At 34.3% G+C, this 24,622-nt stretch overlaps 1 protein-coding gene across 5 annotated transcripts in view; it reads left to right on the forward strand.

Moving 5' to 3' along the window:
* LOC121371516 (TOG array regulator of axonemal microtubules protein 1-like) overlaps positions 1-24,622 on the forward strand; it is an 86,916-nt gene that overhangs the window by 43,571 nt on the left and 18,723 nt on the right. For 2 of the 5 annotated variants that reach the window (XM_041497457.1, XM_041497462.1), the window contains 11 exons: positions 46-117; positions 9,908-9,949; positions 13,931-14,112; positions 14,611-14,801; positions 15,066-15,343; positions 17,778-17,885; positions 20,180-20,367; positions 20,650-20,848; positions 21,775-21,883; positions 22,887-23,027; positions 24,317-24,422. In XM_041497457.1, the coding sequence (XP_041353391.1) occupies positions 46-117; positions 9,908-9,949; positions 13,931-14,112; positions 14,611-14,801; positions 15,066-15,343; positions 17,778-17,885; positions 20,180-20,367; positions 20,650-20,848; positions 21,775-21,883; positions 22,887-23,027; positions 24,317-24,422 (1,616 nt within the window). The remainder of the gene's footprint in view (positions 1-45; positions 118-9,907; positions 9,950-13,930; positions 14,113-14,610; positions 14,802-15,065; positions 15,344-17,777; positions 17,886-20,179; positions 20,368-20,649; positions 20,849-21,774; positions 21,884-22,886; positions 23,028-24,316; positions 24,423-24,622) is intronic. The other 3 variants (XM_041497461.1, XM_041497459.1, XM_041497460.1) reach the window with 3 other exon arrangements.

Below are 24,622 nucleotides of genomic sequence, written 5' to 3' on the forward strand. Positions count from 1 at the left end.
CTGCTGATTATTTCTTATATCTGTGTATGTCGGTAACATTTACAGATATCAAAGAAAATGGATTCCATAGGCCAGATCACAAAACTACTCCACGGCCTTTCTTGGACCCTATTTCAGGTTAGTTCATTGTGAAAAAGTCCTATTCACATCTTATGGTTACCTGTCTTTATAATGTACTAACACTTGAATGACTAACAGTCACTTTGATTTCATTTGCAATCACGTTTACTAACAAACCAGTTGTGCTTTTATTTTTGTGCCTCTTGATAGTCTTATAATTCTTTACAATAATATAAAACTAATAATGTTCACTACAGGTATATATATTTATTTACATTTTAAAAATATAAATCTTAATAGCATCCTTTAACTTTTGCAAGTTATTGACACCTCATTTTTGTTTGTTACCGTATATTGCCGTGTATTAGCCGACTCCTTGGATAAGACGACCTCTTAGTTTGACCCTAAATATCCAGTACAAAATCATCGGCTTTGTGTATAAGCCGAAGTCATCTTTTTTCCACCTTTTATGTTATATCGATTTCAATAATACTGTCAACAAATAGACTTGTGTTTTTCATGTTCATTATATTTATTTTTCCTTTAATTATTACAAAAACGGTAATCGTGATTGCAGTCAATGCAGCAATGCTAACATCTAAAATTAATTTAGAACTGATAAAGCATAACAGAAAAATAAATAATTCAAGCTGTAACAACATATCACTGCACACAAGTAATTAATTTATTCACTGGACAGCAAAAAGTAAAATCATTGAGGCACATTTAATCCCCCACCACACACACACAGAAACAAAAGATCATGCGGTCCGTGACTGCAGCTGTTCACTGTGTATGGTATGGTCATGTGACAATAGTGGGAGTAATTATTGTCCTGAAATTCATGTTATGTTTTTTCAGTCGGTGATGTTAATAATGAGTTTAATTTATTTATGGCATTACTTTACAGTTTAATGCACCCTCCCAACAAAACAATAATATTAGAAATATAATACTTGTTTCAAGAAAAAACACCGTTTTGTATCTTAAATTTGCTATATGAAAGACTGGTCCCAGCACAGGTCAAACAAAGATGGCGGACAGTTGGAAAGAATACGTTTTTACTATTGAAATGACAATAAAACAAGTAATTTTTTATTATTATTCATCAAACTTATAATGCATTCCAGAACAAAAAACTGTATAATATTGCATGATGGGGTGTTTTATTTATACTGTGCACAAATTATTGTTACATAATCTGTGAAAGGCTAAGGGTCTGATCAAAATTTATAAGTCACAGTCGGGAGTATTTTCCATCGGAATTTTATACTCCAATTTGTTGCCTCCATGTATAAGCCGACTCTTCTTCTTTTGGAAAGTATTTCTAGACTTCAAAAGTCGGCTAATATACAGTACTTGTTTAAGAACATGGTTATAGTGGCTATATAATACCTACATTGTACAGAATTTTTACATATTCCTTTAGGATGTCTGCATTATTTTAAAATATGTCAAATGAGATAAATTAAAAACTGATGGTAATATAATTATCATTGAATATTTCAATTTGATGAATCCCATTTTTTTCTTTCTTGAAAGAATTATTCATGATGAGCAAAAAATGATGAATGGCTTCAAGTCTGATTACATGTTCTGTGGACTTGTGTGATTTAAATTATTGATGATGGTGATATAATCTATTTTCATGGCTGTTTATCTTAAGATTCATCTACCTTGTCCTGTGCTTATAGCTCGATTGCAGGGACTGTCTATACTGGACATCGATTAATTGTATACTGTGCAAGGAAGTAAAGCAAATTAGTTCCTGGCATTGTTTGCAGTTGGGTTATTTATTTACACCCCCCCCCCCCCCCCACCCCCCCCCCCAAAAAAAAAAAAAAAAGACGAGTTAACACATACTATATATATATATATATATATAGACAGATATAGATATGTAAACAGTCTTCGCCAGGAAAGACAAGTAGTTACTCCTACTTCTGTTTGGATAGTTTTGTGAGAGCTGCAATTTTTTTTTAATGAATTTCATTTGAAACTTCATGTGATTGTTAGTCTGGTAGAGTGATCTTCAGCTTGCCTTGATTTTGCTCATGGAGAAGACTATTAATGTACTAGACACAGAGCAATGGTAATGTCTGTAATACCAAGTATCAGATATTAACAATGTGCAAAGTTTGCTAACTCCAGTATTGGTGAAAACTGGTGTGTTAGCATAGGTTAGATTATTGCACACAACCAGTGTATTTAACTAGCAGAAAAGCTGTCTTAAAAAGCTTTTATCTGGAATCTAGTACATACACGCTGTATGGCTCATTCATTTACTTAATTGATTTTTGTTTGTTTGAGTTTACTGTAGACAATGCAGTGTACCTGGCTTAACTTCTTTAGTATTTGTCGCTGTTTTTATTTATTGTTGAACCTGTTGTTGTGCTTCACTTGATGAGGAACACGACTAGCAGGCTACCAGGACATAACGCTGATTGAACGACTTGAATGAAACAAAGGAAAACTGTAACCATGGGTTTTCTTTCTACTCTCGAGTTCATTCGATATGGTCGATATGTTTAGTGAAAGGTGTCGCCCATCCTGCCTCATTCTTTAGTTTCCTAAATATTTACCCATAAATGCTTAATGTCAATGATTATTCATTCGTATATTGGCACTGTGAACATCCCATTGTCTTCCTCCATCGCTAGGTTGGAAGCATCTGGTTGTTATGGTAATCAACAAACAACCAGTTCTGTGTAACCACAATGTTGAGCTTGTAATCAATCGCAATGTTGTCTTCTTGTATCCAGTCTTTTGATCTTCCATCCTCTACGTGCTACTTGGGTGGCTAGCTGGCTTTAATGGAGAGTCCGGGATTGCTAAGAACTGCATTAAAAATTCATCTGGCTACTACCATTGTTGTTGCAATACATTTTTATTGTCAAGATCTTAATTATTCACAACTTGCCAATGATTTGAAGTTGGTGAACTCGGCATACTGGAACATTGAATCATTTTGTATTTTAATCCATTTAAATGTTGTTGCCTGGTATAATACAAGCATATAATCTCACAACATGCAGGCAGTGGCTTTAGCTTTATGTCATTTTGCCACAGTTTGTACCTTGAATAAAGAATCAGTTTCCACAACATTTTCCCTTTATTCGACTTGCAAGTAATGTAAGGGGTGCCACTGATCTCATTATTTATAAATAAGTATATTGATCTCACTTGTGTTGCATGGCCATTAGTGCCAGTTTTTACTATTATAGGTTTTTTTTGTTTATCATTGGAATCATTTTCTGTGTGAAAATGCATGTGTAATTATTAGCAATTGCAGATTGTTCCATTCTGTAACACGCACTATCAACCAACCGACACGTGAACGTGTTTTGACAATCTCGAAATTGAAACTGATTTTTTTTTCTCAAATTAATTGTATGTTGATTAATTGGTGGGCATTTTGTTTGGATTATATTCGTCAGTTGATCAGAACTACTAATGTACTTGTGGACATATAAATCACACAGAGCAGCACTGACTCAACATTTAACCAACAGTATCTCATTAATAAATATAAAATTGTTGGTTTAATGCAATTTTTTACTTTAATAATTGAAAAGTGATCTGTGAAAGTTTAATGTAAGTAACAAACTATATTGTGTACATACTGTCATACTTTTATACATTACAGTCAGAAATAAATATGTTACTATTAGTTATACATTGTATGAAGTCAAAAAATTTATATATGTAATAACGGGGCTGAAAATAGAGACCCGAATAAACTAAAAAGCTATTCATTTTTTAGACCTTTTGCCAAGTTCAGGTGAAACAAAAATTCACCTGCTAAAGTTACCCTAAAGTTGCAGGTAATTTTTCAAGAGACAGATAGATATATGTACGATCATAACATATTCTAGGTAGCTGAGGCTGAGCTTGTGATTCTGTTTTATTTTAATTTTATAATGCTTAAAAAATACATCTCAAGAGTTCCCAAACTCTCCACTCACCCCATGCTGTCTTATTTCTGGCAGGGAATATTTGTTCTTTGCAGGCCACATTTCTTTTGGCCTGCTGTCTTTCATTTGTTAAATTATTGATATATATATCAGTGTTCGAGATTAATGGTATCCCGATATCCCAGGGATACCAGAATTTAATTTTGGATACCAGACTTCAAGAACCCAGTATCCCACTGGGATACCATATAATGTTGGGGTTTTTTTTTAATCCTGCTTTTTTTCCCCGCTAAACAATGAAAGTCGTCATTTACTGGTGAAGTTAAGTAACAGTATTTTGGAGCTCGTACCCAGTCTAATGCTATACCATAACAATATCTCCCCCAACTCATACCCAGTCTAATGCTATACCATAACAATATCTCCCCCAACTCATACCCAGTCTAATGCTATACTGGAGCAATAGCGGTGTAGCAATAGATTGGGAACCGCTAAGTCGTTTTTGTTGGATGTTTCCTCCCTTCAAATTTTATTTGTGGTATTGATTCCACGTCTGCAGAAAATTAATACAAGTAGGTTTATCATTAATAACGTCAGAATCACTTATAAATTACTGCTAAATATTAATTTATGTTAGTATTATTCAAAAATAGATTCCATTTGATTGCAAATTTCACGAATTCCGCAATTGCAATTGCGGCGTTGCAATAGACTGGGATCGATAACAGTGTTGTCCAAGTTTGTTACGATGATATTTATGAATTTCATTTAAGTGGAATACTAAATTCTCAGGTGGGATACCAGATTTTTAAATGTTAGTATCCAACTGGGATACTGTCCTAATTTTTTAATCTCGAACACTGATATATATAATATATATATATATATATATATATATATATATATATGTATTGGATAGCACAGCACAATGGTCAGTAACATTGAAGGAAAAAGAAAACAGAGAAGTTCTTGTAGATATTAAGAGACGTTTTTCAGTATCGTGTCTTGATTTGCTACACAAGTTTCAGAGATTGCTACACAATTTTAAAAACATTAAACAGTAGTTGCTGATCAATATTCAATTGACTAGAAATATCGCTAATCAAGATTTTGAAAACAAAATGTTCCCTGATATTAATCAAAAAGGGATATTTCACCCATATTATTATTTTATGGCAGGTGGATCTAAATGTAATAATGTTATCAGGGGTGGGAATTCTCCTCAGATCGATGGTTTTCCTCTCATGGAACATTGTGTTTCCTCGCATTTTAATTGTCCTTGCCCCCAGACCCCTCTAAATTTCCTCTTTTTTTTTTTACAGTTCACCAATTCCCACCCCTCTGTTATATAATGCATATATTGGGGAAAGATAGAAAATAATGCCTCCCCAACCCCATGTGTTGTAATATTTAGAACATCCCAACATTTTGAAATGAGTTGTTGTTTTTTGCCATCTATATCTTTCAGTGCATCAACACTATTTGATCCTTTGGTTGAACTTCTTTGATCTCAGGACTTGATTGTAAAACCATACTCTGTTCCTTTCTTTGACATTGATTTACAGATTAACCAAATCAATATGTTTTATGGAAAAATAATGTTCAACCATTGACCAATCTATCAAACGATATGGTGCATGAGAGTTTTATGTCGTTGCTCAGTTTGTGGTATTTAAAAATGAATATTCATCATCATTGTTTGAAATGCTGATATTGTTAGGTTTTTTAAATGTCATAAGTGATAAACTTATCCAACTATTTGTATATTGCATAAAATACTCTTTGTGGTTAATTTTGTTATATCTAATGATTCTAGAAATGCAAAAATCATTAATCTTGCATGTTTCTAATATAAGGAAGCATGCTACACCATAAAATATTATCTTGTTCCAGCCAGTGCACCACAATTGGTGTATTAAAGGCTGTGGTATGTGCTGTCCTGTCTGGGATGGTGCATATAAAAGATTCCTTGCTACTAATGGAATAATGTAGCAGGTTTTGTTTTTAAGACAATATCAAAATTACCAAATGTTTGACATCCAATAAGCGATGATTAATAAATCAGTGTGCTCTAGTGGTGTCTTCAAACAAAACAGACAAAACAAAACCATAAAATGTTCTGTGAAAGTGGATATAATGTTGGGCTTGCATGCAAGTTACATGTAACAGAAAGATGTTTTCAATGCTTGACATAGTCAACAGTTGGTTAACGTCAGGTTAAAGCTTGCTATTAATTGTTTTGTTCATGGGTCATTCTGTGTCATATCAACAAAAGATTACTTCAAACCTTGAAATTTAAAGGGACATACCCTAGTTTTTATTACTATTAGAGCCGTTTTTCATAACTAAAATCATACTTTACTTAGATTTTCATTGTTTAGATTATTCATTTTCATACATTCTAAGTGTTTTTGGTCATCCTGGTGTTTTTAATATCACAAAATGCATTTCTCATATTTTTAAAAACGTACGTGCATCTGAGAAGTAACAGTTATGGAGTCGAGTTTTAGTCTATTTTTAGAGGATATTTCACCATTTCAAAGTCACAGACTCAGGTTTCACTCAATTGTAATTTTATCCAAATGTGTTACAAGTTTGTAGATTAACCAAACTTAGTGTGCATTTTCATGGGCTGAACCTAGGGTCTGTCCCTTTAAGTTGAGACATCTCGCTTGCTTTCATATCCATCCTGAGACTATTCCAAGAAGAATTTTTAGCTCCCTTTAGCATGTGGATTTATGTGCATGTGGTATCAATATGGAAATATCTTAAATTGGCTCCCCATAACGTAAGTTAGGGAAGTAATTAATCACTCTCCTCATTTTTTATTCATGTCTAGATGTGTTACTTTACTTTAAATTGTAACCAATTTCTAAGTGGCTATCTCTGAGCTTATTGGGGGTGGGGGCTGGGGGAGGGGGGTCTGTATGCAATGGCATGTTATGTCAATAAGGGTAGAGCACAAAAAACATACCCTTTTCCTGAATTTTAAATTAGAAAAGTATAAGCAGACATTGGTATAAAATATGTTTACACCAAAATTTAGGAAGCAAGGAAATGGTTATACTGCATGAAAATGAGAAATTCACATTAAATTTAGTTTTAAAGTGATTTCAACAGCACATAATTGATTGTTGATTTTTATAAGTGACGGTCAGAATAATGGACTTTTAGTTTAGTCAGCTGTATACTAACAACAATCCATTTGTTTAATAATATCTAGTGACCATACTTTTTAGATAAGTCAGCCTTGACCTTTTAAAACTTCATTATGAAGTTGAGAATTCTTTATAAGATCAACACTTTTATATAATATTAAAATTTCGAGATGGTGTTCTCTCTTATTTAGAACATCAACGAGTAAAGGACTCTACAGAACATACCAGGGTATATATACTCTTCAAAAAAAGAAACGCAAAAGGGTACAAATGGGTTATAACTCCGATTTTATGTTTCCTACCGGTTCATGCTTTGTGAATATAAGGTCATTGCATGTCCCAAACACATTCCCACGGTTACATTCGATAAAACGCAGCTACTGTAAAATAAAGTTTCAAAATGTGAATATTCGCAAAAACGCAGCCACGTGCAAACCATGTCACCACTGCACGTGCGTTGTCTGCACGTGCAACATGAACACCGACAGTATAAAAGTGCAGGGTGTTCGCTTGCCTGGCCTCTGTATCTGGCCGACAGTTGACAATCCAGGACATGCCACGTCTCAGTGAACCGCAGAGAAACAATGCCATTGGCCGACTAGACGCAGGCGAATCCAGAACGGCCGTTGCCAGGGCATTCCATGTGTCCCCAAGCACCATCTCCAGACTGTGGGACCGTTACCAGCAACATGGATCAACACGTGACCTCCCTAGATCCGGTCGACCACAGGTCACTACCCCCGGGCAGGACCGCTACATCCGGGTACGCCACCTTCGGGAACGATTGACTACTGCCACCTCCACAGCCGCAGCAATACCAGGTTTGCGCAGGATATCCGACCAGACTGTACGGAACCGCCTACGTGAGGTAGGAATTCGTGCCAGACGTCCAGTTCGAGGTGTCATCTTAACACCACAACACCGTCGACTCCGACTGCAGTGGTGCCAGATTCATCGACAATGGCCTCAACTGCGATGGAGACAGGTGTGGTTCAGTGACGAGTCCCGATTTCTGCTCCGACGTCATGATGGAAGATGTCGCGTGTATAGGCGTCGTGGTGAACGTTATGCGGCAAACTGCGTGCAGGAAGTGGACAGATTCGGCGGGGGTAGTGTCATGGTGTGGGCAGCCATCTCACACATTGGCAGAACTGACCTAGTCCACGTGCAGGGCAACCTGAATGCACAGGGCTACATTGACCAGATCCTCCGGCCACACATCGTTCCAGTTATGGCCAACGCCAACGCAGTGTTCCAACATGACAACGCCAGGCCTCACACAGCACGTCTCACAACGGCTTTCCTACAGAACAACAACATTAATGTCCTTCCTTGGCCATCGATATCACCGGATTTGAACCCAATTGAGCATCTATGGGACGAGTTGGACCGACGCCTCCGACAGCGACAACCACAGCCCCAGACCCTGCCCGAGCTGGCAGCAGCCTTGCAGGCCGAGTGGGCCACCATCCCCCGGGACGTCATCCGTACTCTGGTTGCTTCAATGGGCAGGCGGTGCCAGGCAGTTGTCAACACACGCGGAGGCCACACCCGGTATTGACTCCAGATGACCTTGACCTTGGTGGTGTGTCCTATCACTTACTCACAATGGACTAGAGTGAATTGTGAACAATCCTGCAACATTTGGTAATTATCGGACTCGCCATTCAATAACTAAATCAATTCTCCAAATGTTACGACAATGTGGTTTTGCGTTTCTTCTTTTGAAGAGTATATATATTTACTGGAGAAATGCACTTGTGACAGTCATGCATTCCATAAAAAAAAATCAGTGGGAAAGTTCTTCATACAAGTGTTATGGATGTGTGGCCATGCATGTATAGTTATTTATTTTTATTAATATATATTTTGTAATTGCATGCAGTGCTTGTAACATCAGTTTTGTTCAGATGTCAGATGATTTTTGTTGCTTGTAAGTCATATGGATATGCAATATTTAGTTATTCACATGTCAGGTGATTTTTGAATAGAATATAGATCTATAAAAACACCACTGCAATCTCTGTGCAGCATTGAGCATTGCTGATTATTGTAGGGGTTGCTTTGTAGAATTTGAGCATTTATTGTGCTTACAAAACAACATTGCAGTATTTATTGCTGCTGTAAATAATGTGTGCCTTAAATGTGACTTTTTAATAAAGTAGAACTCAAAAGAATTTGATTTATTTACCTGTAGGATATTTGTGGTAATGTCTGTTTTAATGTTATAGGAAGTGGTTAGAAAACATACAAATGGTTATGGTTTAACATAATTTAACTTTCCATTTTAAGTCATAGTTATTTAATTCTCTAATATGGGAACAGTGAATAGGCTTTAACCTGTCCATTGCCAACTTGCCAAATACGAATAAAAGTGGAATTCATTAAATATATTTCATTATTAAACTGGTCTGGTAAAAGCTGATAGAAAAAGTGTGCCTGATTGTCAATTTACACCATTTTGACCATTTTGCTAATTGAGACTGCTTGCATATTTTCTGACCAGATTTGCCAAGTAAAATTTGAGATCCAGCTTTAATTTTTAATAAGTCATCTACAAATGTTGACAATTTATGATTATTTACTCTTCTTTTTTTAAAGTTTTAATAGTATCTGATCATTAATGAAGATATTGAATAGAATTGGGAAGATAATAGATTCTTGGGGAATTCCATTTATGATTATTGAAATTAGTTTTTTCCTTTACCAGTATATTTAATTTTCTGCATTGAGTGTCTAATAAACTAACCAACACGTGTGTGTTTTTCTTGACAGCTGACATAGGGTCAGCCAATACCGGGGAAGATGCTAAGAAAGGTATGCAATAATCTGTTCTTTATCTGTCTTAGTGTGTATTGTCACTCTTCTAGATGTTGTCTTTAATATATAGAGAATAACTAGTTAATGACGTCAGATATCTGCTTTATCCTGTGACGGTAAGAATGGGAAATTCTGCGAGGCTCTGGCAAGTGGAATTTCTCATTCAGCCAGAACAGGATAAAGCAGATATTCAATGTTATTAACTAGTTATTATCTTTATCCTGCAGACCATAAACATTATTTCTGTTATTTCAACCACATTGTACGATGATGACCTAGAGGTCAAATGAGTGATTTTGTAATGTAGCTATGCATGTGACGTCACATAAGTGACATCAAAAGTCATAACCTGCTACTATACGGATATGACTTTGCTTTATCCATCATCATATTCTGTCAGTAGAAACGGTGGTTGCAGGATAAAAGTCATATATTGCACTTACATTTTTGTCTACAGGGTTCATGTTGCTTATTAAAACTCTAGTTTTGTATAGCAGTATTTAATAAAATGAAAATATTACATAACTGATGGCATCTAATGAAATGACCATATTACAGAATGTTTAGCTTATTATTTATATTTAAAAGAAAAAAAACCCAAAACCAAACAAGCATTGTTAAATAACCTTTTATGTTTAGTCTTCTAAATCGTAATAAAAATCTGTTAATTTAAGAAACATTTAATTTTTGACTTTCATGTAACTGTTTGCTAAAAATGTATGTTTTACTTTGGAGAAAAGTACCCAGCTATACATTATTTATTAAATGTTTATTTGAAAGTTTTGTTGTAGAACATTTTACTTTATTAGATAATATACAGTTGTATTAAAACATAAATCTCTCTCACAGGTAAGTAATACTGTAGTGAAACTTAACAGCAGACATTCATGATTGCATTTTGTATTTTTGTTTATTCTTATACCAGGGCTTCTAGATTATGGTAGACCCACTCCCATGGCTAGTGATTTTCAATGTTTGGCTAGTAAATAACTACTATTGCCATGCCCAACGGCTAGTGATTTTTAATTTTTTTTGGTTAAAATATTGAAGTTATGTCTACTTTGTAAATATGAATATCCTGCCAGTACCCCTAATGTTAGTGTTTTTAAGCTCTCTCCCTCTTCAGATGACATACATTGTATTTGATTATTACTATTATTTAGTAAAATTATATTAACTTTGGTAGAATAGTAGAATTAGGGCTAGTGAATTTTTAATCGTGTCTAGTAAATGTTTTAAATCACTGATCCCATGGCTAGTGGATTTTATAAAAATTCTAGAAGCCCTGATTATACTTTATTACATAAGAAAATGCAATAAATCTACTGTTAACCTTGTGTACCAGCCGAAGTACAAAGAACATGTCATCTTACACCCAGTTTTAATAGATCATTTTATTTGTACCACATGTGGTTATTTATTTGGATGACTGTTATGTAATAAAAAAATTTTTTATACCTTTAGACATGTACTCAAGTTTTCCTTGCATGCAGTCATAATGTTATTTGTTCTGTTGTGTAATACCAATTTAATGATGCCTTTTTCGTGTTCTGTGCATTGTTACATACATTTATTGGCTAAACTACAATGTACAAACATAACTGTTGTTAAAACAGACAATATGTTTATATCTTGTGGTTACATGTACCCCTGTGTGGTATAATGCAGAACTTACGTAAGACATTAAATGGGATGGTTACATTACAAAACATTACCGAGTGCTGATAGGGAATGTTTGGTTCTGTACTGTGTTAAAAACAATGTCTCCATTGTAGTCATACAAAGTAAATGCAGCTAGGCAGTCGTGGCCAGTTTGTCTGTTACTGTTACAGAGTTTTACTTTCATGCAGCAATGCAGCAAGTCTGACGACTATCGTACATTATTAAAAAAAAAAAAAAAAAAAAAAAAAAATAATAATAATAATAATAATCATTAATTGGTGATCGAGGAGTAATATATTTGTTGCTTAATTTTAGAGATTGGTATATAAATAAGAGATTGTGAGTTACAAAAATGTCTGACTGCATGACATAATTGTTGTATGGCTCCTTTGATGCATGGATCTGTATTGTAATGTATTGTTTTTCATATGGTCAAATAAAGTATATCTCTAAATTGCATACCTTTTCTCGACATTTCATCAATATTTTATTAACATGATAAAAACACTTTTTCATTGATAATTACACAATTATCATTCAAAGTTTTATTCATGGAAACTTCTTAAAGTTAAAATATTTGCATGTTTTGATACCCAGTATTTAATTTAAGATGGTCAACTAAGTTAACACATATATAATGTATCCACCCATATTCCCCACCCCGTCTTGGAAATAAAAATTTACCAAGGTCAGAACCAGTGTCCATGACAGAAGTAGTCAACTTAACAAATATATGTTCACCCGATCCATTCAACATATTGGGATTTTTCGTATTCCAACCAGTGCACCACAACTGGTCAAAGGTCGTGGTATTTGCTTTCCTGTCTGTGGGAAAGTGCATATAAAAGATCCCTTTCTGCATTAGGAAAAATATAGCGGATTTTCTCTGATGACTACGTGTTAGAATTACCAAATATTTGACATCCAATAACTGATGATTAATTAATCAATGTGCTCTAGTGGTGTCGTTAAACAAAACTCCTCCACCCCACCCAGTCTTGGAAATATGAATTGACCCATGTCAGAACCAGTGTCCATGAAAGAAGTAGTCAACTTAACACATATATGTCCACCCTTATTCCCCATCCCGTCTTGGAAATACGAATTGACCCAGGTCAGAACCAGTGTCCATGACAGAAGTGTTTCACAGTGTTCAGCCTGGTCTGATTAGCGTGTACTATAATGGACTGTGTTTATTCTACAAAAGATAACTTCACACATGGTTCGTTTTACTTTCTCCAGTGTGTGGTAAACAGACGTCAATAAAAACATCTCTATTGAGCAGCGTATTGATTGACAAGTGTAAGTCATTCACTCGGCCGTCAGTGTTCATTTATTCATGAACTCTCAATAATTGTTTTATCATTTTAAAGGCAACCTGCTTAAGCAGAAAAAGAAATGTACTGACACTTGGCAATTTTGTGTGTTAGTATGTAAATAGATTTTTTTTGTGTGTGTCTGTCTCTATATTTTTTGCTAATGTGAAAAGTAGCATTTTACTACAGTTGGTTTGCCTTGAAAGTTGTTACAACAGTTAACGTCATCCCCCCCTGTCTAAAAGGAGATTGATGATAATTTGTTAAGAAACTTCTTGAAATTACAATGCAATTTAAAAATTAAGAAATGATATGCAAGTTTTTGTAGTCAAATACTCTTAGAATATTTGTTATATAAATCATGGTAATGCTTAAATTTTCCAAAAATAAAGTGATAAAAACATTTGGATTGTCTTGTCTTCCCCATCATCAGACTTTTGACCTTGCTTACTGCAGTTCTGATCTGGAATTTACATAACTGTGAAGTCGGACTTATAACTTTTAATTTTAACATCACATTTAATTCATATTAAATGATATTGCTTCAGATCTACTTACCCATGCATAACTTTGGCATATTTTATACAGCTTTAAGCCCAAATACACCAATACAAAAAAAAAGAAACAAAACCCCAACAAATTTATATGCAATGAATTTTTTTTTTTTAATTATGATAAAAAAAGAAGAAACAAAGTTGAAAGTGTCATTAGTCCAACCAGTTTCCCTAATTTTGGAAATATATGTAGTTTTATTTACCAGAACTAACAAATAGGACATCTAGGGATAGGCAGGTCTGTTGCTATGACACTGAGTCTAAAAACTTACTTTAGCTTTGTTTTAGCCTTTAATCCATACTCTGTAGTTTTATAAGCATCTACATTGATTTATTTTACCTTACAGACAACCTCTTTCTATCTGCATAGTTTGGAGCTTATAGTGACATCAAGTCATACATTTTGTAATATTATACTTAAACATTTGTTCTGCTGTGATCTTTAGATGAAGATGAAACACCAATAAACTTGAAGCCAACTCTAGCCCGAGGGTCAGCAACCCGGCGACTCACACCCAAAGTCCCTCCCATATCAACATCGTCATCACCGTCGTACCCACGAGATGACGATGCTGACAGTGCGTACTCTGCCTCGGTGGAAGGCAGTCGCGATGACAGTCAGGATGAGGCAAGTACTTGGAAGGGTTTTTAAGTTGATGAACAAATAAAAACTACAGTAAAATAAGTCTGATTCTGGTTGGAAATAAACAAATTATTATACTGAATAGTACTTATGATAACCACATGAAAGAGATTGATTTATTGTTTTATGGAGTAAAGAAAAGAAACATTAAACAAGTGTGTTACTTGTGTTAGACTAAGTTTGGTAATTGTGTCCTTCACTGCATGCAACATAGGTCGCATTCCAATATTATAATCTTAGTATCAATACATTGTTTAAAATTGATTGAAAAAACAACAATGTAGTTCAATTATTATATTTATTTTTATAACTAATTTTCAATGGAAGTGTTAAAACATTTTAATAAACAGTTTGTGTGTTACAATGACTATTAAATCTGCCAAAATGAACCGAACTAGCACCAGTTTACTGCTCTTCACTTTATTGTATGTAATCGTTATTAGTTTAGTTTTCTCTTTTAATGTATCAATATAACCATTTTAGATGCTTAACTCATTGCGGAAAATACGACACAGTGCCTCAAAAAAGAAAGCGGAGAAAATCTTTGAAAAATTGGAAAAGCAAAGTAGCCGCCAGAGTATGTCATCATCTCCACCTCTATCTGACAATTTTGAAGAAAGTGGAGTGTTCAGTAGCTACTCGAAGAGGGATGGCGAAGTCAACAAGAAGAAGGGGTATGATACTCGTATTTCAGAATTTTAAAAAAAGTGATTCTTGAACAATTATTAATCATGTTCAAGAATAGTTGGTGGTAACTGTTTTTTTCCATTCATATTATTTTTGTTAGACCATTATGAGATTTTAATCAACCAAGCAACCGACCACTCGACCAATAATATATAATTAAACATCAACTCTTTTTTTTTTTTTTTGCTTAAGTTTTACATTTTATTTTTATCATTATTTTTGTTTTATTTGTAATCGTCTTGTTTTTTCAGCAAAAAAATTGAATCGCCGTTTGAGGCGAGACCGAAGCTTGCACGAAATGGCTCCATCAAAAAGAAAGACAGTTTTGAGATGGATGAGAAAGGTAATACCACTCAGAACTACAATCCGTTGAGTGGTGCCACCTTTCGCGAGAACAAGACCTCCGATGTACAGATCGTGGGCAAGGGTTACAGTGATGATTCTTCAACCACTACTACCCTGAGTGATCGGTCAACCACTCAGCTCAATTCTGTCATGAAAACTAAAGACAGAAAAAGGGTCACCAAAGGTTTGTGTTTTCTTATTTTTATATTGTTAATGTGTGTCCACTCACCACTTGACGTGATGTGTTGAAAATAACAAGAATTGTTGTTGCTTATGTTACTGGGTAAGTCAGAAAAAAACTTTTTAAAAAACCCTGCCATTTTTCAATATATGTTGGACAACATTAAGAAATTATGTACTAAATCAGCCTGTGAAAAAATAGGTTGAAATTTATTAATATTGTTAAAAAAAATTTTTTATTATAATGAAAATTAGTATTTCATTTTATTTTATTTTTAAAACTCATTGTTGTGTTGTCTGGCTTTTTTTAACAATTTTTAAAAGTACTTTTGTTTTATTATTTGAAGAGTAAATTATTAATTTAGATATTTATTCTGACTTGATCTTTAGTGTAAGGCTTTTTTTTCTGATGTACCCACTATCATTTCACGTTTTGAAGTTTGATATGTCAACCCTCCACTGTGTGCTACATTTGGGACATTGTGCAGTCAACTTTCTTTTAAATGACTAACATTTTGAAAACATAAACATAAATGTGATTAAAGCAATGTTTTAGTAGATGTACATTTGTCATTGTTACTATGTTTAATGATAAACATATTAACTAGGCCAAACCTATTGGCTCGCTATGAAAAAAAAGTCCCACTTCAAAACATCAGTTGTAGATAGTTAATGGCTTGTACCAAGAGCAGTCAGGTTCAAACTACAAGCTTGTTAAATCTTATTATTTCAGTTTGTTTTTCTGCTTCGCACACATTTCATCTCTTCTGTGTGTCTTTCGAGGATAAACATTACTAGATGTTAGGGAAAAAAATTTTGGTGTTGTGGTTTAACACATCGCTGTGTCATGCTAGTTGAAGCACCAACCCACGATAAAGCTCATGAAATAGCTACTATGCCACCAATTCTGGTGTCAGATGTTGAATGTATTGTCAGTAACTGTATCCATTAAACTGTTGCCAAGCCAAATTTGCTGAACACTGCAATGTGTTAATAGTTTGCCGTATAAGACAATGGGGTTGTGCTGTTTCTATTGATATAGCTGATGTTAGCAGCAGAATTGTTTGCTGAATACTATATTGGCTATAAAAAATCTTCACAAAAGGACAGCGTCCATCTTAAAGTATTATTTAACTATTATGTTCTCTAACATAAGAAGAATGGACTTGAACCGATATTGTGTATAGAAGCACTTTCAACCTTTGTCTTATTTACTGCTGAAAATGTTCAGTACATAAACTAAGAAAAATAATGACATATACAAGGAATTAAAATCGTCAAAAGACACTAGCATCATTGTATTATGAAATATAGTTGGTCATTGAAATGAGTGTTGACTGTGCTCTTCATTTGGTTTCAAACAAACCCATTCACTACTTTTTTCTTGGGTGAAGTGTAGGTGTTTTTTGAAATAATTTATCTTGATGGATCTATTTGATCAGTCCACAGGCTGACAGTAAATCTACACAAAAGGTAATGTAAAACATTTTATGGCAATATTTGTTTTACTTTGACAGTGTAGAAAAGCTTGGATAAAGGACATGGCTGTATTGTTATTTAATAGTTTAAACAAAATAACATAAAATAAGAACATTTTCAAAAGAGAAAAAAGTACTCAAATGTACTCGGTGTTAATGTGGTCAGAGGGATTGTTTTTTAGTTGTCTGTGTTTTTTAATAGTGAAGTCTCTGCTGACCAAACTGTCACAAATAAACACAAGTTATACATTAAATTTTAAGTAACTAATGAATATTTCTTTGCTGTTTGTCACAAGTTATTAGTAATATTTTATTTAGAACTTGTTTGTGTAAAATCCTTACAATTCAATCCGATACTGATAAAGGATTATTTATGGTTTCAAAAAACATTTTGAAAGGAAAGACATTTTGTATTTTTATTGCTGCTTAAAACATTTAATAGCTTTATGTGGTGCTTTTTAAAAATAGAAATTAAGTAGTGGAAATCCAACAGTAAGCAATATAAATATATGAAGTGGCCCATGCAGAGTGCAAGCTTCCAACTTTTAAAAAGCTGAACCTTTTTGTGAGGAACATATTTTAATTTCTTGTGACATCCAGTGTTTTCTTCTTAATTTGTTTAATATGTGTTGCATTTAATTTTTTTCCTCTGTTTGCATATTTGTAAAACTTGACCAGGTGGTTATTTTCTATCGGTGAACTAAATAATTATTTACATTTTGTTGATCTGTTGAGCATTAATTTAATAACAGTAACAGTGTTTGAAAGCATGTTTATGCAGATTAAAAAACTTAATGAATTTTTTTTTTTTTTTAAATGGAAATGTAATGTTTTCAAGTGATTTATTTTGAAGTTGTATTACTCTGTATTGATTGTTATTAATTAACGTAACCACCTGGATGGGTGTTGGCTTTGCATGTGATGCACTGTTTGGAGCTTGGTTGATCACTGTTATTCCAGGCTCTACGGTTTCTCCTCTCGGTGTTTCCTCTCCGTATGGGTATGGCACCATTGAGATTGATGACGACAAAGTGCCCAGTCAAGACAATATTGCACTTGTCGGAAAGGGTAGGTCTTTGATGCTTGTAAAATAGAGCAGCATTTGATCTTGGTGTTCAAGGGGATCACATTTTATTTGTGTGAAAACTTCATAGTCGGGTTGCCAGATGCCAAAATGTGACACTCTTTGCATTATAAATGTATGTAGTATTCATAATATTAACAGAATATTAGTGTTGGCTAGCATTTAAATATTGTTGCCAGTGATACATTTTTAATTTCATCTCTTTATTCAATTATGAAAATTTAATCTGATTGTTTGAATGTATTATATTAATAAATTCCAGCTGAAATTTAAAACATTGAATAAATTAATTTATTTATCTTTTTCTTTAAAAAAAAAAAAAAAAATCGGAAACGTAAGGCAACTGCATTGTACCCATGTAGTTAATCAGTAAGATCAGTACCATTTAAAACATTTTTATTCTCACAAAAAAAAGAAGAAAAGTTAAACATATTTGAAAAAAAAGAATAATACTACAACAGTTACTGTATTTTTTTTATTGGGTTGTTTTTGTGTGAAATTATTGATGAATCAGTGCTCCACGTTGTGACCACAATGTTGACTGATTGAATTTATTATAACATTTATTATATTATTGGCATGTGCATTCAGTCTCCTAGCAGCGAAAACTAATGAAATTTGTTGATATCATTGTGCAGTCAGAACATTTAGTTATTTACAAAATTGTCTGATTGATCATTGTGAATTCCATATTAATTTTCGGTACCATATGGAAATCATCGCTGATTTTAGTGCAATCCAATAATTGTGAAAACAATCAGATACTTCGATTGGTGTATTATTTTAATGCACACAACCATTTGGAATATCTCAGTTGATATCGATTTCTGGATCATGTATGTAATCGGCCGACTAAAGAAGTTCTGAATACTGTATTGTACTATACATAACCGATTCACTATGGTACATTACTAGTGGTTGCATTCGATTGAAGAATACAGGTACAAAATCAACTAAAGGTTGCTCACTCACCATTCATACTATCCACATTGTAATCAAATGTGCAAAATGGAGGCTTGATTATTAAACAATGCATTACACAGTGGGCATTTCAACAATTATGTAACGCTCTATGGTGGACCATGGGATGCATTACAAATGTTATGGGGGAGAGGTTGTTTGTCAAGATTTACTTTCCGGCAACGTCTTTAAAACAATTTGATTTTTTAAAGCATAAACTAAATACCTCATACCTCCCTCGTACGATCAATTCTGAAATGGTCCTCATTTAAAATTTATGATTGGATAAAAACTAAATTTAGTTGTTTCAAATTATTCATTTAATCCAGCAGCATAAGTCATGTATAATGTTATGATGGTTACAACACATGCATAGATGATACAAAAAGAGTAGTGCCGCTAGTAACATTTTAATCTTGGTGAGTAAAATTTTAAACTTGGCAAGCAAAATGTTTTGGTCCATTAGTCAAAGAAGAGTAAGGTATAAAAATGAGCGTAGAGCACTGAATAATTCACAACTTAAAAACAATTACAAATAATTTTTATAATTACAAGCAACACTTCTATTTAGTTAAAATACACAAAAATCAGTTTCTAACATCCTTTCCTTGACCTGTTTTATGTAATGATGTCATCTTCCGAGGTTTATCGAAGGATAACATTAAGTTTTTTAAGTGATCAGGGTTTCTGCCAGAGGGTAAAATGGGTATGGCGCCATACTCCCAAATTTTGAGCAGATTTTATTTTTTAAAGTTAACCTTTCGACAAAATTAATTACTCTTATCATTACTGTATGATTTTCTTCACCCTAACACTAGACGTAACCCATTTTCTTTCTTGGGAAGGCCTCCCATATCCTCTGTTGACTGTTGTTGCATTCAATTCCATAGCGCCATTTACAAAAATTGCTTTCTGGCAGAAACACTGGTGATGTATATTCAAGTAAGTTGTATCACAGTGGGAAGTTTGTAATTATATATGAATGGTTTTATAATAACATTATATCCTGAGCTATGTGCAATTAAATATTGTCTAGTGTTTTGTTATTAGCAGGTATAACTAGCACTTGATTGTATGATTAAATATATTCATTGATCTGCTATCACTATAATTATGGATGATGTCTGAATATATACTTTAAATATTTATGTTACTCTGTTGTCTTTATTTCACTAGAGACTTGAAACTAACTTTTTTTTAAACTGACATTCAAGAAAAGCTTGTAAGTAATATAATTGTAATATATGATTTAAATTGTTTTGGTATTAAAGAAAGAATTTTATTCCCGGTGTTAACGTGTAGCTTGTTTTTCATTTAGGTATGTTCGATACTCAATCCAACTCGTCAGACAATGCTATAAACAATGGGTTTGGTGTTGGCAAGGTTGGTCGGCCACACAACAGGAATGATGTGAAGGCTGTACCCTCAGGTGTCATAGGTGTTAGAGTGAAGCAGAATTCTGATCCATACAACGACATTCTTGGCGCTGAAGATGATGTAGGGGAGGTACTTAAATTTGTTATTAAATTAACCTTCTTGTTATTTGGTTCAAAAATAGCTGTTTGTTATTCACTTTTTGTCACAATTGAGTTGATGACTATTTTGAAAGTTGAATTATATAGATGCTGTACATACATATGTAGATCAGTTTTCAAAAGCAAATTAAGTAATTATGACCATTTGTGAACACACTGCTTCTGATGCAAAACAGACTTGTTTTATGTATTAAATTAGTAGTATTCTGTTACCAGTAGACAGACCACTAATTCCAATTGTTGTTTTTATAAGGACATGAACTCGACATTTACAAAGACTCTGAAAGAAAGAATTGCTCAGAAACAGAAACAGAAGGAGGAGGAGGAGGAGCGCCGGCGTGCAGAGAAGGAAAGAAAACGGCAGGAGCATGAGGAGAAGTTGAAACGAGAGAAGGAGAGACAGCAGGAGAAGCTGAGACGACTCAGTAGCTCCGGCAGTATGGGATTGGAGAGTAAGATTCACAAACATTATCTGATGGTATGGTATTGAAGAGATTGGGGGGGGAGGAGACGTAACCCAGTGGTAAAGCATTCGCTTGATGCATTGTTGGTTTGGGATAGATCTCCATCAGTGGGCCCATTGGGCTATTTCTAGCTCCAGCCAGTACACCATGACTGGTATATCAAAGGCTGTGGTATGTGCTATCCTGTATATGGGATGGTACATATAAAAGATCCCTTGCTACTAATCTAAAAGAGTAGACCATGAAGTGGTGACAGCGGGTTTCCTCCCTCAATATCTGTGTAGTCCTTAACCATATGTCCGACTCCATATAACGTAAATAAAATGTGTTGAGTGCGTCGTTAGATTATTTCCTTCCTTTGAAAAGTAAGATTCACAAACATTATCCGACAGTATGGGATTGGAGAGTAAGATTCACAAACATCTGACAGTATGGGTTTGGAGAGTAAGATTCCCAAACATTATCCGACAGTATGGGATTGGAGGGTAAGATTCACAAACATCAGACAGTATGGGATTGGAGAGTAAGATTCACAAACTTCCGACAGTATGGGATTGCAGAGTAAGATTCACTAACATTATCTGACAGTATGGGATTGCAGAGTAAGATTCACAAACATTTATCCGACAGTATGGGTTTAGAGAGTAAGATTCACTAACATTATCATGCAGTAAGGGATTGGAGAGTAAGATTCACAAGTGTTATCACAAACTTTGTATTGTCGTAACAAGTTTTGAATTGAATAATCTTCTCTTTCTTTTCTGGAATTCAAGATTTTATCACCATTCAAAACTTGTTTTGTCCTTACTCTTCGATGAATAACTCATGGTAATCCACTACTGTCCTGTAAACTATTTTGACATTATTTAGCATGACAGTGATAAATTGTTTTTTAAAATTCTCTTAAATTTCAGGTCTGACCATATCTGGATCGAATTCAAGCTCGAACCTTTCAAGTGTGTCCAAGGGAAATGCACCTAAGCCGATGCCACCAGCTGTGACGCCAAGAAACAAGATCAAAACGTAACTAACATTATCAATGCTTGCTGCTGTTAAACTCCATATTAACCCCTAGGTGTTTTCAAGCAGTGTGGTGGGTTGTATGGTTGACCTCCATCACTATGTCCAGTGATTGATTTCATTCCACTAGGAAGCACTGTTTGGAATGGGACATACCGTGGCCAGTCAACCTATGTTGGTGACCAGTCCTACTACACACCATTGAGATGGATCCCAATGGGGTAATAAATATATAGCTTTCCATGTCCATTGAGAAGTGTGATTGGTTATGGTAACATTGTGATTATTTTCAGTGCATGTATCCAGTAAAGGTTCAAGAAAGAAGGTTAATGGGTTGGTCTTAGAGAAGAGTTTCAATGTCAATATTGGAGAAATTAATTGATTAGCACTGAGGGGTCTTTCATATTATTTTTTCTGTTAACAGGATAGCACATAGCACATACTACAGAATTTTATATGTCATACATTGAGCACTGGTTGGTTCACATAGCTGATGGCACATCATGTGGCTAGTAGTGTTGAAGCAGGTGCTGGGATGTGAACCCAGTACCTGCCAGTCTGTATGGCATGTCCATTCATTAAAGCCAGTTCTTACACTTGATTACCTCAGGTGTGTGATATATTGATGTAGAGACAATAGCAACCAGTCTTGCTGTGCTTGAATGCACATGCTTGTGGAATACAGTATAGGATTGGCTGGTTCTACACACCACTAAAGTGACATGGATGTTTCAGTCATTAAGTCAATATGCTGTTCATTTTCTTTGCTGTCAAGGTAACAAAATTGTGTCAGAATTTCTCTTATTATTATATATTTACATAGCAGTGGACAGTGTTGCTGTCTTAATTGTGTACTGTGATATATCATAATTGTAATTAATGTGCATTTTATGATATGTGACAAAATTAATGCTTTTTGGTGACAAAATTAATGCTTTTTCCTCTCAGTGAAGTCATAAAACTCCAAACAGTTGAATTGATACCTATTTTCTTATTTGTATTACAGTAGCAATGAACCCGTATCAAGTCTTCCGATGTCAGCAGCAGCTCAGTCACCCGTTGATGACAACCCAGCTGACTGGCAGCCATTCAAGGATCCTGACGGCGCCCTCAGAGAGGCGCAGAAGAAAATCACTAATGAAGATTGGTGAGTATTGCACTTAACTTTGCTGATGAACACATCTGCGACTACTAATGATCTTTTGTTGTCAAAGATTTCAGCAGTTTGTAGATGCTAAATAAGTCATCCTGTAGTTACTCAGTTGAATGCTTGCCTGATCGCAGGATCGAACATCCTCGGTGGACCCATTTAACTGATTGGGTTTTTTTCTAATTCCAACCGGTGCACCACAACTGGTCAAAGGCCATGGTATATGCTTTCCTGTCTGTGGGAAAGTGCATATAAAAGATCCCTTGCTGCTAATGGGAAAATGTAACAGGTTTCGTCTGATCACCATGTGTCAGAATGACCAAATGTTTTGTCATCCAGTAGCCGATGATTAATTAATCAATGTACTCTAGTGGTGTCATTCAACAAAACAAACTTTAAACCTGTATGGTGTCATATTGTAGTTTATTCTCCTAATACTTGAAAAATCTTTTACATCCATCATGCACCAAATTAAGAATGCTAAAACCAACCATGCATAAAAATAATAAAAAATATATATATATATAAAATTAAGCAGACACACTAGGCAGGACAAAGAAGCAATGAATGTCATTGTTTGGAATATGTTTGGACAATTTCTAAACAGATATACCTAATTTCTTTAGAACTGCTGAATTATTTTTTAAAATGATTTGTTTTGTTTGGTTAACCTCAAAAGTATTCGATATCTATCAAGAAGAATATATTTATGAAGCACCTCGGTGGATCCATTCAACTGAATGGTTTTTTTCTTGTTCCAACCAGTGCACCATGATTGGTATATCAAAGGCCATAGTATGTGCTATCTTGTCTCTGGGAACGTGCATATAAAAGATACCATGCTGCATTAGGAAAAAATCTAGCAGGTTTCCTCTGATGACTACCTGTCAGAATCATCAAATGTTTGACATCGTATAGCCGATGATTAATAAATCAATGTGCTCTAGTGGTGTCGTTAAACAAAACAAACTTTAACTTTTAATATTTATGAAGGTAATGAAATAAATAACTTTATTATGATCAACACTATCTTATCTAGAGATTATATTTCAAAGCTATACACTGCTTGTAAGAATGGAATATTTTGTTGTTGTACCTTGATTGCATCAGACTTTGTAAACTCTTTTTGATCATGAATAAACTGAAGTTTTATTGGTACTTGAAGTATGTGACATTTCTGCTAATTAGTGGAATTCTACTTTTAAAAAAAACCCAAATCTGTTAAATGTTTGGTACTACTAGTATGTTGGTGTAAAATGCTGATGTGTCTGTTCTGTTTGTTATAGGGAGATGAAGATAAGCGCAATAATTTTGCTGCGCCGTCTGATGAGGTTTCACCCAGAGACACTCAATTCACAGCTACATGCAGTCTTGCTGCTTGTTTTAAATGAGGTAACAATTCACAGCTACATGCAGTCTTGCTGCTTGTTTTAAATGATGTAACAATTCACTCATTGTTGTCTTTCCTGTAGTGGAAGTCATAGAAGGTACAATGTGAATGTTACTTTCCTTAAAAAAAAAAAAAAAATCCCCACACAAAAAAACAACAACAAAAAACCTGCAACCAAAAACAAAACCCCTGACTTGAACCA

The sequence above is a fragment of the Gigantopelta aegis genome, chromosome 4 (assembly GCF_016097555.1).
Source record: "Gigantopelta aegis isolate Gae_Host chromosome 4, Gae_host_genome, whole genome shotgun sequence".
In the NCBI taxonomy this organism is placed as follows: Eukaryota; Metazoa; Mollusca; class Gastropoda; order Neomphalida; family Peltospiridae; genus Gigantopelta; species Gigantopelta aegis.